Here is a 16591-nt window from a genome sequence, read left to right on the forward strand (position 1 = left end):
TTTTTTTGATGAATATTCGGTTTTGGACTGTGTTTCAGCACTTCATCTTTATCAAACCATTGTGCCCAACGCTTGTGATTGTCAAAAAGAATCCATTTTTCATCACACGTAACAATACAGTATAGAAATTGTTCACCTTTATGTTGTGACAGCAAAAAAAGGCAAGCTTCAAGAGGATCTCTCCTCTGATACTTGTTTAATTCATGCGGTACCCATCTATCCAGCTTTTTTTACCTTGCTAATTTGTTTCAAATGCTCCAATATTGTTGGATAGTAACATCAAACCTTGCTGCTAATTCACACGTAGGTTGAGATGGATTCGCTTCCACTACAGTTTTCAGCTCATTATCCACCTTGGTCTCAGGTCGCCCATGTGGCTCATGTTCAAGATTAAAATCACTACAATGAAACTTCTCAAACCATCAATATACAGTGCGTTCATTAGCCACATCCTTCCCAAACATTTTATTGATACTTCAAGCTGTCTATGCTGCATTGGTTCCACAACGGAACTCGTATTCGAAAATAATGTGAATTTTTGGCTTCTCCATGGTTTCACAAAAATTGCTCTAAAAATAAATTTTGAAAGATAATCACAAGCCAAAACATACATTTGCAAGACTGAGGATGTACATTCACAATAAAAACAAAACAAGAAGTGTCAAAGTGAAATGTCAGAGATATCAATTGTCAAACTTAGTACTTAAGGAAATCAGACATTTCATACCTACTCTAAGAATACAGTGGAAGGACAGACATAGATTGTACCCATAGGTCTGCCTGGGGAAGTCAAAGAGGAGAGTACTGAAGACTGAGTTTCCAGATCGACACATGGGAGGAGTGTGTGCCAAGCACAGAGAATCATACATGCAAAGGCACCGAGGCAGAAGAAAGAGTGGCATGTTGCAAGGGAACAGGAAGTTTAATGTACTTGGAGTATGAAATGAGAAGATGTAGGCAGGAAAATAGGTAGTAAATAGAAGTTGATGAGGTTAAGTAGGAAAGATTTACTCTACGCAAAGCAGTTTAAATTGTATCCTATAAAGACTTAGGAAGCCACTGAAGAAGTTTCGTCAGAATGGAGACACAGTTACATTTGTGATTTATAAAGATCTCTCTGATAGTAGTGTGTAGAGCTTAAAGTTGAATAGGCTACACTGTTTCAGGAGAAAACATTCTCAAGGACTCCTCAGTGTCTGTGATACTTTTAATTATAATGTTACTATATAACTATATAACAAGATATACACTCCATGTTCTTGTAGCTTTCAGACAATCACAAAACTAAAATAAATGTATAAACTGTCTAAACCAAACTACAAACCAAATTAAAATTTAATGAAACATAATTTCATGCAATGATGATGTTTTACTCCAATGAAATTGCTTACTCAGCATGCAATGGTATTAACTATTTTGATGCAGGTTCATTGCAGTTTGAAGAAAAACAGAAAAGGATATCAGAGAAATACTGTTGGTAGATATAAGTTAGATCACTTTTAATGCCCTTTAACAGTCATAGATAAGGAATTCCTTTTAAATTATATTTTGGCTATCAAACCACACTTGGTGTAACTATACTTCTAGAATGTGACATCTCTTAAACTGAACTTCATGGATCACAGTAGTAGTAGTTACAACCTCAAGAATTTAAATTTTTTATATTTTTGCTTCTGTGCTAACCTAAAAATGTTTACTATAAACATATTCTGTATCACCTGTATGAATACTTCATAACAAAGCTCTGCCACAAGATTTTAGTGCCAATGTCTGCTATTGAGTTTATGAGCTTAGTACTACTATTTCAATTGTTTTGGATTTATGTGAGGAAACAGAGCTGGGCTTAAGATGTGAATGCTGCTTTCCAGCATTTCTAGCTGGATGAAAGCTAATTGATTCAAGGAGTTCTAAAGGAAAAAAAGGTGTTCAATATTCTGAACAAAGGAAACTAGAGGAAAAATTAAGAAAAGGCCGGATCAAAGCTGAATCTACGATTTATTGAGTGCTGACAATGTGCTGTGCTGAGTACTGTCATATCCTCTGTTCCATTTAATCCTTACAAAAAACCTGTGCGCTTTATATTATTGCCCATTTTCATGAAGACACTGAGGCTCAGAAACATACGATCACACAACCAGCAAATAACAGAGATAAAAGATTGGAACCATCTGGGACTGACTCCAAGTCTATTCTCTAGCTATAATATTAGGCAATACTGTGTGAATGAAAATGATTATATAGTACTTAAGTGCATTACCAAAAGATAATTTAGTATTCTTGCTCTATAAATCCGAAGTCATGCTGAATTTTGGCAAGTAGATTTTCTGAGATTTGTCTTTATGAAAGGTATCAATGGATTAATTTTGAAAACACTGTGGCAACTCAAGGTAAAGTCAAATGGAGGAAAGGCAAAAACTAACACTAAATACCTATTAAAAAAATTTAATGGTAATACCTTCTGTAAGCATGGAAATCCCAAACCAGTAATAATAGCTCATGAAAGCAAGGTGTCAAAAATCTGCTTTGCCACCAAATCACTCGTTGGGAGCTCAACATTTTTAAATTCTTAAAACTATGGTTGAATGTGTGTTGGGTTTTATTGCTGTTTGGTTTTCTTTGGGGAAGTCGGTTATGACCTTAAAAGAGAAATATATATCCTAATACAAAAATGATGATTCGTTCATTCAAGGAACAAGAATTCCTAACAGAATAGATTAGAAGGGGTGGAAGAAATTTACATACTCCCTAAAATTTATCAAATTCAAATTCCAAAAACTTTTTTATTTCACAAAACATTTATTTTAAATAGTAGCTGACATTTTGCATTTAAGAGTTGGTTTAAAAAATATGAACGTTTGACCAAAAGTGGCAAAGAACTGAATTGCTAGATATCAGAAATAAAAATGAATCAGAAATGACAAAAATTTGTAAAATTATGATGTAGGTCACTGAGAAATGAATAAATTTACTAGATATCAGTTAACACGAACCTCTGCAGTAACATATTTATGTGAAATTTATGAAATAAAAGCCAGGGCGGAGGAGGGAAGAGGGTGATCTCTTTCTATGGCCTACCACACAAATTCTCCTAATTCTTAGTTCATAGAGCCAAATAATAATAATGTGTTGCCCTGTGACTTCTATTATTAGAAATGAACATAAATTTACGCTACTTATTAAACACTTCCATTAGTCTAGGACTTTCTTTTAAAGTACGATAACACACAAAAAAGTATTATTTATCTAATTGCCCTTCGCTAGCGGATAGAGACAAATGACAACGCAATCGCGTTCTGACAAGTTTGACCCTCTCTGGGCTTCGTACAAAGTGGCCAAGGGATCCGCTTCCCCGGCTTCCCTCAGGCACTGGTGAAACGAAACCACATGAAGCTCCGCCCCGCGGCCTGCGCAATGAGCCAATCCGGGAACAGCCCGGGCTGATCGTGTGCCGAGTGTCATGGCGGCCTGCAGGCGCTGCTGCTCTTGCCTCCGACTCCGGCCCCTGGGCGAAAGTCCCCTCCGTCTGCCAGGGCGGGATCGGGCACTCACCCAGTTGCAGGTGCGAGCACTATGGAGTAATGCGGGGTCTCGAACCGTGGCCGTTGACCTAGGCAACAGGTAAGGAACAGCGTGCCTTCCTTGTCTTTTCACAAGGCATCCTGTCCAGCCAGCTCGGGTACATTCATCTCCCAGGGTAGAAATCTGGCAGCCCAGGTCTCTTTAATCTCACTTGACCTCAAACCAAAATTCCAAATTTCCCTTTCCGGGTTTGGAGTCTGTCTTCTCAGACCCTCCCCCTTCCCGCGCTGCCTCTGTGCCCTTTGCTTCTTGAACCTCCCTCTTGCTGTTCCGGGATTCCTTTCTCCAGCTGATTCTGTCTGTCCACTCGACTTCGTTCTCCTTACTTTCAAGGACCCCTAGGCTCTGAAGTGGGAAACATTCAAAGTCGGGAAAACGAGTTGAGTTGACAGTGTGTGCTCACATCATCCAATCCAATGGATTGCCCAAAACTGGCCACTATAACCCTGGGTAGGAAGGGAAAGGAAATGTCAGTTTATTGAATGCCAGGTTGTTTGTTTAGACAGGGTCTCACTCCGTTGCCCTGGCTAGAGTGCAGTGGCATCATCATAGCTCACTGCAACCTCAAACTCCTTGGGCTCAAGCGATCCTCCTGCCTCAGCCCCCGAGTGCCTGGGAGTACAGGCACGTGCGACCACTCTGAGCTAATTTTTCTAGTTTTTTGGAGAGATGGGGATCTTGCTCTTGTTCAGGCTGGTCTCCAACTCCTGGCCTTAAGCAACCCTTCCGCCTCCTCCTCTCAAAGTGCTAGGATTACAGTGAGCCACCCCGCCTGGCCCTAAATTTTTTACATGTAATTTTTAAAAATTTTTGACCCCAGTTAATACAAAAAGCCAAAAAATCTGGCTTTGGATCCAAGCCTTGGTCCCTAACTTAATTAGTGACTGACCTTGAACAAGTTACTTCATCACTTTCTTGTGCAAAATGAGGAAATGAGATTGGATTCAATCAAGGGACTGCAAACTTCTTCTGTAAAGGGCCAGATAATAAATATTAAGTATTTTAGGGTTTGTGGGCTACACAGTGTGTGTGTATGTATGTGTATTTACATACCCTTTAAAAATGTAAAAAACATTCTTAGTTGAAGAGCTGTACAGAAACAGGCCATGAACTGTTGATTGCTGACCCCTAGACTAGATGATCTCTAAGACTCATTCCACCCCTGGCATTCATTCATTCTGATTTGGGGGCGGGGGGGAAGGACATCTTTTCCATTCTTCAAGTACTGCACATTCTTCTCTGAAGAAGTGCCCCAGAACATTTCATTCAACAGACACCTACTATGAGATGGGCACTGGGTACTCAGAACAATGAGATGCAGTTCCTACCTTCCATATTTTCCATAAATAATCCATTTTGACTCTCACTTATTAATCAAGCTGGACATCTTTTGTAGCTAGTTCTTTTTAAACCTGCGATATATGTTGAAATAACTAGATGCATAAATGTCATATCTGCCAGATAAGTCAATTCTTTCATCTTTAAGGTTGTCATATGCAAAATTTATTGAGTGACTACTATGTACCAGGCACTTTATATTTGTTAGCATATGTATTCTTTACCACACTCTGGGAGGTTGTATACTATTGTGGTAGGCATTTTTCAGATAGTATGTTTAATGCTTACAGCATATTGAGCATCTAGTATGTGCAAAGCACTGGGGATACAGGGGCTGATGAGGGAGTGAGAAAAACACACATTCAGTGCTGGGAAGATTAATGTGGGAAAGATGTGGACAGGACACTAAGGGAGCACAAAGGAATACTTATCCAGTCCTAAAGCTTGCCATGGGAGATGAATCTTGAAGGATAAGGAGGAATTTACAATGATTCAAATAGTAAGGACAGAGCAGAGAAAGTAGCAAGTGCAATTGCAGAAAGGTGAGAGTGAATTTGAGAAACTACGGGTAATTCACTAAGAATTTAGTGAATTTGCAACAGACCAAATCATGAAAGTCTTTTTTTTTTTTTTTAGTTTTGTATTACTGAATATTTCTTGGTGGAAGCTGGAGAATGGTGGCTATATTCCATATCACTCTGCAAATGTTTCTAAAATGTTCTTTAAGCATCTCTCCCTGAAGTTCTACTTTCTGTGGCAGATGGCTCCTGTCTTTCCTCTCTCTCTCCCTCAGCTACCCTCTTCTACTCTTTCCACCAATAGGATTTCCCTGTTCATCTTATCATCCTTTTTATTATTTTTTAAAAGTATTTTTGATTAGGTATTTACTCATATGTTTCAACATTTTAAAAGTTCAAAAATCTTCCATACATTTCCATAGCCACCCAGTTCCAATCCCCAGAGGCCACTGATGTTTTATCGATCTTGTGTGTGTTAGGAGGTATTTTATACATATAATATTGGAGAGTAAATTGGTAAGGTGAAAATCAACCATGAAATATAAAAGTAATAACATGAGCCAGGTATCATGGTACATACGTATAATCCCAGCTACTCAGGAGGCTGAGGTGGAAGGATCACTTGAGCCCAGAAGTTTGAGACTAGCCTGGGCAATATAGTGAGACCGCCTTCTCAAAAAAAAAAAAAAAAAAACTTCTCCAAAAAAAAAAAAAAGAGTAATACTATGTTTTTACCAAAAACAAAACTGAAAGTGCATGGACAGAAAAAAATTACATAGGTTAGTTTAACATCAGCTGAGATCATGACATATAATGGAAAGCAATCACCTGGTTCTTTGTATAATGTAGATTGCACATACCTGGAAGAAAAACAGGTTGAATTTGGGCAATAACCAAGATGGGACCATAGGGCTATCTAATCTAATGGGTAACCTAGGACCCCAAAAAGAGAAACTGGTTACAATTCTGGGTAGGTTCAACAGAGGGAACAGAAAGTAGGAGGATTTGGTGTTTGAACAAATATATAAATCCAGCATACATATTAGTGTTTGTGAACATCTGGGGTACAATAGACTTGTTTGTTTTTCTCAGTGATGCAGTCAGTTGCCAGTGTAAATATATAAGCTTTGAAAGCTTTACAGTGCTTTCCTGGCTCTAATTCCCTGCCTGTTGATACCATTGGGAGGCCTGGTTCTTAGGGAGAGGATAGTAAACTCGTTGGCTTGTGCTTGTGAGTACATGTGCTCTCTTCTTCTCTGATACAGTGCTAGTCCTTACATTTAGATGGGGCCATGTAACTGATTTTCATTAGTGAAACCTGAGAAGTAATGACGTATGTCATCTACAAACTAAAGTAGTCCCTTGGAAGGACTTTATTCCAATGAAGCCTACCATTATTCAGAGAGAATTCATGTTCTTGACCTCTGTATTCTACTGCCTTCTCTTGGTTGCCTCTACAAATCATATCACCATTAAAGAATAAACATTTGCCATCAATGAGGATATTCAACGGAATATGCCAACATGGGCAAAATGCTGAGACAGTAGCCCCATTAGTGGAGTTGAACTTTGGCTTTCACAGCTCTTCTTTCCTGTGTCTTAGGACCACTTAGATCTAGTTAGAGATCCTACATTCCCCTTCACAGGGATCACTTAGGTATTCAGAATTCATGTTAGTAGATGGAATGCCAATTCCTGGTAGGTCTCGAGAAGTACTGGTATCATATTCTTTATTCAGTATTAAAATTTCAAGACACCAAATTTGCATTTTGCCACATAAAACCTTAATACTGATTTCAGCTATAGGTTGATGGGGGTCTTTATGATGCTATATAGTATGACTGGCTCTAAGCATCTCATTCCTTTCATCTGTTCCACCTGTTAATCCAGCCTTCTCTCTGCACTTCATCATTCCCATCAGTCGGGGAGACCCATTTTATTATAGGCTGTCAACATTATAACATCTGTGTTGAATAATAATAGAAACCCAACTAGAATTTCTCAAATATTTCCTGCATTTAAAAAAAATCCTCATATTTGAAGGTCAGGGCTGATAGTACAAAAGAATTGCATTTATTAACATACATGCATTAAATGTACATGCTTTGTTCTGACTTTGAAATTTAACAAAATGAGTCTGAGTAGGTAAATATGCCTTGCATTAACTCAGCCTCTGGGAGAGGTATTTAATGGGTGGAATTATTAAGGGTTGTCTCTTCATCCCCTTGGTATGTGAAGGACAGAATAATCTTATTTGGAGCAGGGCATTGGGGGTGTCTGCATGTGTGTGTTTCGTTTGTGTATTCTTAGCACCAGAATATGATAGAATGTTTCTGAAGCTGAGCTCATGGGACTAGAGCATCTTCCTCAGTATCTTCAGGGGTTACTGACTTGCTTTTGTATCACAACACCCTGTGATGAATCTTGGGCTCTTTGACAAGGAGTTTTGCTGGTCTGTTTCAAGACTTCAGTAACCTCTTTTTGCATTCTCAGCAGAAACGGTAATAGAGCTGACAGTGCTGCCTATTTTACATAACTAAAGCAGCTTTATTAGGGTATAATTCACATACCATACAGTTAATTCATGTAAAGTGCAAAACTCCCTGAGCACAGTAGCTTATGCCTGTAATCCCAGCACTTTAGGAGACTGTGCTAGGAGGATCACTTGAGCCCAGGAGTTCAGGGTTACAGTCAGCTATGATAGGTCTACTACACTCCACCCTGGGTGGCAGAGTGAGACTGTTTTTTTTTTTTAAAAAAAAAAAAAAAGAAAGAAAGAAAGTACAACTCGATGGGGCATTAGTATATTCACAGAATTTTGCAACCTTTACTACAATCCATTTTAGAACATTTCGTCACCCCAAAAAGAAACTCACTAGCAATCACTTACCATTTCTCCCTAACCTCCACAGCCCCAGGCAATCATTAATCTATTGTCCTTCTCTATGGATTTGCCCATTCTGGAGATTTCATATAAATGGAACATATTTATGGTCTTTTGTGACTGCCTTTTTCTAGATAATGTTTTCAGGGTTTATTCATGTTGTAACATGTATCAGTACTTTATTCCTTTTTATGGCTTAATAATCATCCATTGTATGGATTATACCACATTTAGATTATCGATTCATCAGTTGATGGACATTCGGGTTCTTTGCATTTGGGGGCTATTATGAATAATGCTACAATGAACATTCATAATAGTTGTGAAGTAGTACTTCATTATGATTTTGATTTGCATTTCCCTGGTGGCTAATGATATTGAGCATATTTTTATGTACTTCTTGGCCATTTGTATATCTTTTGGAGAGATGTCTATTCAAATACTTTGCCAAGTTTTAAAATTGAGTTGTCTTTGTTGTAGAGTTGTAAGAGTTCTTTACATGTGCTAGATATAAGTCCCTTATCAGATATATGATTTGTAAATATTTTCTCCTAATCTGTGGCTTTTCTTTTACTTTCTTGCTATTCTTTGAAACATGAAGGTTTTTAATTTTGATGAAATCAGATTTATCTATTTTTTCTTTTGTCACTTACACTTTTGATGTCATATCTAAGACTCTGTCTAACCCAAATCTATGAAGATTTATTTCTATGTTTTTTTCTAAGCATTTTATAGTTTTAGCTCTTAGCTTTAGGTCTAGCATTCATTTTGAGTTAATTTTTATTTTTACATGAAGATTTATTCTTCTTTTCATATGAATATCCAGTTGTCCCGGCACTGTTGGTTGAAAATACTGTTCTTTCCTCATTGAAGACTAGTCTTTCCCCTATTGTCAAGCATGAAGGTCCTTGTAAGCAATATTTAGGGTTTTTTTTGTTGTTGTTGTTTTCTTTTTAGACAAGGTCTTGCTCTGTCACCTGGGCTAGAGTGCGGTGGTGTCATCATAGCTCACTGCAACCTCAAACTCTTAGCCTCAAGCCATCCTCCTCCCTTAGCCTCCCAGGCCTGTAGTCAGTTACTACACGTGGCTAATTTTCCTAGTTGTTGTAGAGACAGAGTCTTGCTCTTGCTCAGGCTGGTCTCAAACTCCTGGCCTCGAGCAATCCTCCCATGTTGGCTTCCCCAAAGTGCTAGGAATACAGGTGTGAACCACTGCACCCGGCAAGGGGTGATAGTTTATCCTAAAAATAATGGGAGAAATTTTTAAGTAGGGAAATGACCCTGTTTGTTTGCTAAAAGGTTACTGTAGTCAACAAGGCAAGGGGTGACAGGAGACTACACTAAGACAGTAAATGTGAATTAACATTTAGGGAGACAGTTAGCTTCTGAACCCCCAAAATACTTTCTCTATAATTCAGATTAATGCTGTGCCTTGGTTTCTGTATTCCTTAAGCAGCTCATAAATTCCCCTTGTACTTTTGATAATGATCATGAATTCTATCCCTTATGGTTTGTTTGTTGCTGGAGGTTAGTAAGAGGGGACTCAGTAGCCTTTGGTTCTTCTGTTAGAATCTTTCATTATTTTATGCTAAGCTGGAATTGTACTGATGACCTAAGAGTTTTGTATTGCTTTTTTATTTTTAAACAGAAAATTAGAAATATCCTCTGGAAAACTGGCCAGATTTGCAGATGGCTCTGCTGTAGTACAGGTAAAAAGTCCAGGTTTTTAAATTTTCATCTTAAAAATGGTTATGGAGTCTATTATGGAATATCTTTAGAACATCATGTAACTTCTTAGAATTGTGGTACTGGAAATTAATTTAGATATTACTAAGATCATTTCAAATGTCAGAATCATTCCAGACAACCACAGAGTCAGAGAGCTGGATGGCCTTTAAGATCCCTTCCAAACTTGGGGTTCTGTTTTATACTGTTAATAAATCCTGTTGTGCTTTTCTCGAGAAAGTGATTTTGGTATTTTCTTCAATAGTAATACTTGGAAACTTTTTTCTTTATAGTGTAAATTTTCTCATAAGAAATAGAAAATATGATTCAATTCATTGGATGTGACTAAACTACCAGTTAGCTTTTTTTCCTTTTCATTCTATAGTTTTTTAAAAGCTCAGGGATAAAGACTGGATTACTTGTGAATAATTATTTTCATTGTAATCATGTCATAGAATAACAGGTCTGTTTCCTTGAGTTTAATTGGAGTAAGGATTCATTCAGTTGCTACTTATATACTAATATCTGATTTCAAAGGAATTTACCAATGTTGTTCATGTTTAAGTCGGGTGATACTGCGGTGATGGTCACAGCGGTCAGTAAAACAAAACCTTCGCCTTCCCAGTTCATGCCTTTGGTGGTAAGTATTTGCTGATTTATTTGAACTGTAATGTAATATATATGTAGAATTTGTAATCTTTTTATCTAGTGTCTAGTGAGTGAAAAATATAAAGTTTGCATAACAAAGGGTTTTTCTTAGTTGTATGACATTGAGTCATTAGAAGAATGTAAATTGGTTACTTCAGAACCTATTGTCATACTAGTGGTGAGCATACCTTAGAATTTGTAATGTCCAGGTACGTAAGTTGATGTGAACAGTGGAAGTTTGTCAAGTACTTTGACATTGAATAAGCCTTCATAGTTTCCCTTCGGTATGAGTCTGTAAATACAGTCTGCCCTCTGTATCTGTGGGTTCTGCATCTGTAGATTCAAACAATGGTGGACTATAAATATTCGGAAAGACCGGGCGCAGTGGCTCACGCTTATAATCCTAACACTTTGGGAAGCTGAGGCAGGAAGATCGCTTGAGGCAAGGAGTTCTGAGTCCAGCTTCAGCCGGGCATGATGGCATATGTCTCTAGTCCCAGCTACTCTGGAGGCTGAGACAGGAGGATGGCTTGAGGCCAGGAGTTTGAGGTTGCAGTGAGCTATAATGACGCCACTGCACTCTAGCCTGGGCAACAGAGGGAGACCATGTCTCAAAAAAAAAAAAAAAAAAAAAAATTATTTTTTTCAGAAAAAAACAATTGTACCTGTTCTAAACATGTACAGACTTTTTCTTAGTCCCTAAACAATATAGTGTAACAACTATTTATATAACATTTACATTACATTATTTACATTGTGTAATATTAAGTATTACATGTAATTTAGAGATGATTTAAAGTATACAAGAGGATGTGCATAGGTTATATGCAAATACAACACCATTTTATATTGGCAATTTGAGCATCTGTGGATTTTGCTATCCATAAGAGGTCTTGGAACCAATCCCCCACAGATACCAAGAGATGACTCTATGTGTTTAGTGAAGAGTTCCTTAGGATTTTATGCCTTCTTTCCATTATGAAAAGGAGAATGCAGTTTTATCAGAGTTGATGCAAAAAAAGCAATGTTTGACTTGATCAGAATGAGCAACTGTGGGGAATAGTGAGGGTAGGTACTCATCTGACTACTAAGTGGGAGACTTTTTAAATTAATTTGCTGAAACATTTCTGTCACCTCTCCTTCCCCCAAGAGATACAAAATGCTTAAAATAAATAAAATATTCTCTACTCTTAGTCTAGAATATGTTGTTAGCAACCTCAGGAATATGTAATATTATGTATATAATATGTAAATATTATATACATATTAAATATAATATGTAAATATTCGTATTTACATAGTAGTTCTTGGGGTATAGTTTGTTACTTAAAAAAAGAATCATATGGACTTCATTTTTTTATTGCTACTTCAGGTTGACTACAGACAGAAGGCTGCGGCAGCAGGTAGAATTCCCACAAACTATCTGAGAAGAGAGATTGGTACTTCTGATAAAGAAATTCTTACAAGTCGAATAATAGGTAAGATATTAACAGAGGCATTAATCCTCTCTGATATGTCTGTGTTAGCATCTCTTCTTTTCCATCTGTGTTCAAAAGCATTATGTTTATCAACTACTGAAATATGTCTATAACATTCCAAATCTTTGACATCTCTAAATATTGTGGGATTGTTTGTGGTTTTTAGCTGTTCTACCCAGAAATTGCTGGTTTATGTATACTTATATGCATTCTTCAGACACAAAATACCAAGGAAGAACTTTCTTTTTAGTCTGCTATTGGTCTTAGGTCTCTTTCCTCTACTTCTATATGTAAATGATGCCTTTGGAACCAGAAGGAAAAGTTGCCCCGCAATCTTTGCACTTAATGTGCTGCTACCCTGCTTGTTTTTTGTTGTTAGGGCATGGTATGTATTAACTGAAGCACTGACATTTATCTATGTCCATCTTAGTAAATCAGTCCAAGGGGATTTTTTATTTTATTTTATTTTATTTTATTTTATTTTATTTTTGGTGTATGGAACAGCTACCTATATTAGTTCAGAAGTTTTGAACTGTACAGCAATGCTGTCAGTACTATTTAATGTCTTTTTTCTTTCTTTTGGCAGATCGTTCAATTAGACCTCTCTTTCCAGCTGGCTACTTCTATGATACACAGGTAGGTTCTGCTTTAGTTTTATTAGTTTCCAGATCAACCAAAAATTACTTAATTAATCTCTGTAATACTTACTAGGCTAAACATTATAGAGAATATAAAATAAGAATTTTCGATGATGCTGTTGTATTTTACATTCAGTTTTTTAAAAAAGATAATACTTTTAAAAAGCTAACATTTATTCAGTGTCAGTTTGAGCTGACATCTGAATTATGAGTAAGAGTTAGCCAAGGTGTGTCAGGCAGGTGGATGGAAAGTGAGAACACCCTGCGGCCAGAAAGAAATTGGTGAGTTTGAAAGGTCAGCATGATTGAGGTGGGTGGGGACCAGATCAGCCTGGGCCTTGTAGGTAAGTCATATTAGTTATAGACTAAGACAATCAAACACAACTAAGTTTTATTACCTATGTTTATTACTAAATCCTCCAAACCTACTGAATCCTCTGAATAATATACTTTATTATATTTTAAAACTTCCTAGGTCAGGCACGATAGCTCATACCTGTAATCCCAGCACTTTGACAGGCCAAGATGGGAGGATCTCTTGAGGCCAGAAGTTCAAGACCAGCCTGGGCAATATAGCAAGACAGTGTCTTTCCAAAAAGTAGGAGACATTAGCCAGGCATGGTGGTACTCACCTGTAGTCCCAGCTGCTCAGGAGGCTGAGGCAGGAGGATGGCTTGAGCCCTAGATTTCAAGGTTATAGTAAGCTATGAATGAGCCACTGCACTCCAGCCTGGGCAACAAGCAAGACCCTGTCTCTCAAAAAAAAAAAAAACTTTCTGAATATTATTTCATTCAGCATAATGACCCATATACTTTAATTGAATAACCATTTTATTTGAAATAAATAAATATGCCTTGTAAATACATCTTTGCAAGGATGTCACAGCCTCAAGGAGATTATTTTCTTAAGTATATGACATAGGCACATCATTGTAGTACAAAGTAATTCATTGGTTTGTTTCATATATGCTTATAAACAGAAGACAATATTTTTACATACTAGAAATAACTAACCTTTACTGAATACTTGCAACATGGCCAATATCATGGTAAGTATTTTACATACAATATTTCTGTAATTCTCACAAGAATCCTTTAGGAAGATGCCATTATTTTTCCCTTTTAAAGATGAGGAAACTTTTGAGGTTTAGTTTAAGTAATTTACCCAATATCAATGAGCATTTAGTTAAATGATAACCAAAATTAAGGGGTTTGACTAAAAAGCCTATGCTTTTAACCATACAGTGCTCTTACATTTTAGGCCAAGATATTAACCTAAATGATAATTCTCCCAAATCAAGTAGATTTTTTTTTTAAGTGCTTTGAATTTTTTTCCATTATACCAGGTCCTTTGTAATCTTTTAGCAGTAGATGGTGTTAATGAACCTGATGTCCTAGCAATTAATGGAGGTAAGTATAAAAGCAGAGATTAAAATTATCACTGATTTTATAAAGTAGGGAAATATTTTAATGTCAGCTTTTATTTTTCTCTTTTTTTTAAGCTTCTGTAGCCCTCTCCTTATCAGATATTCCTTGGAATGGACCTGTTGGTAAGTGAGAATTTGAAAATAAGAATGTTTTTTCAGTAAATGATGGTGGCATGTTAGAGCATTGGCATTCTATGACTCTTTTTGGGTCTTTCAGACATTTTCATCCTTGCCCTGGGTTTGTTTCTAACAGCAATATGTTTTGATGTTATAGATTTTTTGTTCCTAGATATTTTGACTTCTTAATTGCCTCTTTCTGTTAGAGGACCTTTTTGTTGGACTTGGAAATTGTCAGAGTACATACTCTTTCAGGATAAAACAATCATATATGTAACTTATAGCTCCTACAAGTTGTAACCATGCAACATAAAATGATTCATTGAGTAAATAATTACTGAGTGTCCTAAATGCTATATACTGAGGCGGGCACTGAAGGAACAGGCAGACTAGGCCCTAGCAATACAGAGAGGAAAAAGGCAGTGCTTGCTTTCAGCATAAATAGTAGAGACAGGTAATTATTTACAAATAGTACTGTTATAAAAGCATAGTCAAAGTGCTAAGAAAATGATAGAGAAGAGCAGGTTTAGTTTTGCGGGGTCAGGTTGTCAAGGAGGCCTTCTCAGAGTAGTCCACATTTAAGCTGAATCTTAGAATCAGATGTTAAGCATTTGCCTTGAAGAGAATACAGTCTTGACCAGGAGATGTACATGAGCAGAATTACAGAGGGATGGAAGAAATGGTATATTTTGAGCAATTCAGAGTGGTCCAGTGAAGCTAGAAGGTAGGGTGGGGTAGGATGGTCTGTGGGTCTTAAATACCATGGTAGAAATATGGATTTTGTTCTGGGGTCACAATTAGAGATAGGGGATTGAAGCCATTGTGGGTATAATGTCTTGAAAACTAGGAGTTTTTATTAAATAATTGCCAATTGCCATTTTAGGGGCAGTACGAATGGGAATGGTTGATGGAGAATGTGTTGTTAACCCAACACGAAAAGAAATGTCTTCCAGTACTTTAAATTTAGTGGTTGCTGGAGCACCTAAAAGTCAGATTGGTAAGTAGTTTAAATACTATATTTGTTCTGGATTTTACTTACAAGTTTGAGCTTCTTAAAATGAATTTTAAGGGTTTTTTGTATGTGAGTTTGGTCAATAGCCATAAAGATTTTTGTTTTATCTCTCTCCTATTTTGGTAGTGTTTTTTATTTTATTTTATTTTCAGAGATAAGACCTTACTCTGTCTCCCAGGCTTGAGTGCAGCTTCAAATACCTGGGCTCAAGCAATCCCCCTACCTCAGCCTCCTGAGTAGCTGGGATTATAGGTGCTAGCCACCATACCCGGCTCAAATTTTGATGGTGCTCTTGCTTCGTATCAACCAGTACCCAAAATTATAGAATGTTATACAACTTTTAATTGAAGTATGTAAAAATCTTTATTTACCAAGTTAATTTCAGTAGTTATTTTTAGACTAATAACTTATTTACTAATTTAAATAACTTAGTCTAAAAAGTTCTAAACCTGGTAATAAATTAATTGTTTTATTAATTTAAATATTTTAATTTGGCGAATTCAGTGATTCCAAGCCTGTTTGGTGTGCTCTGACAAAGAGGTGACCTATTTCTGGCAGGTGGAAAACTAACAATAAAATAGAAGAAATGCACTGACCATTTCTTCACTTATTCCTTATAATAAACATGTCATAATTCCATGAATGAAAATCGGCCTCATTCTGTGGAAGGACAATGGGCTTTAGCAGTCAGAATGACCTGGGTTTGAAACCTGGCTCTGGCACTATAACCGTGTGACCTTTGGTAAATTATATAAGGGCTCTTCTCATCGGTTTATTTTACTATGTGACATTTGATGTTGGGGACTTTTTGCCATGAGATGTTCTGATGTGGGAACATTTTGATGAAACATAAACTATTAAACTTTTAGTGCTTTCTTGCATAAATAATGTATGAAACACCTCATTTCCAGCTTCTACATCTGGTATGTTGGTCAGTAATGGAGTTAGAATTAGGTAATATATGATATACAAAACACATTTAACAGGAGTTGTATGTTATTCATCCCTTAGTTGGGGATTGTGTTGTCAAACCAAATAACAAGGCTTACACAAGATGGAAATTTATTTTCTCTCAGGTAAAAGAAATTAAGAGGTAGTCCAGGACAGTAATAGTGGCTCCATGATGTCTTAAGAAATCCAGATTCCTTCTAGCTTTCTGCTCTGCTATACTCAAGGTATGATCTCATCTTCACACTTATGAACTGGCCACCAGAGCTCCGGCAAACT

General features: G+C 36.9%; 1 protein-coding gene across 2 annotated transcripts in view; it reads left to right on the forward strand.

Annotated features, from left to right (window-relative positions):
* The first annotated feature begins 3360 nt into the window (after window positions 1-3360).
* PNPT1 (polyribonucleotide nucleotidyltransferase 1) overlaps window positions 3361-16591 on the forward strand; it is a 42503-nt gene continuing 29272 nt past the window's right edge. Inside the window, exons 1-8 of one of the 2 annotated variants that reach the window (XM_069494110.1) lie at window positions 3361-3618; window positions 9968-10028; window positions 10610-10684; window positions 12065-12170; window positions 12757-12806; window positions 14155-14218; window positions 14311-14358; window positions 15236-15349. In XM_069494110.1, coding sequence (XP_069350211.1) covers window positions 3458-3618; window positions 9968-10028; window positions 10610-10684; window positions 12065-12170; window positions 12757-12806; window positions 14155-14218; window positions 14311-14358; window positions 15236-15349 — 679 coding nt within the window. In that variant the 5' untranslated portion in view covers window positions 3361-3457. Of the gene's footprint in view, window positions 3619-9967; window positions 10029-10581; window positions 10685-12064; window positions 12171-12756; window positions 12807-14154; window positions 14219-14310; window positions 14359-15235; window positions 15350-16591 lie in introns of those variants that run through there. The other variant, XM_069494111.1, reaches the window with a different exon arrangement.

This window comes from Eulemur rufifrons, chromosome 19 (assembly GCF_041146395.1).
Source record: "Eulemur rufifrons isolate Redbay chromosome 19, OSU_ERuf_1, whole genome shotgun sequence".
In the NCBI taxonomy this organism is placed as follows: Eukaryota; Metazoa; Chordata; class Mammalia; order Primates; family Lemuridae; genus Eulemur; species Eulemur rufifrons.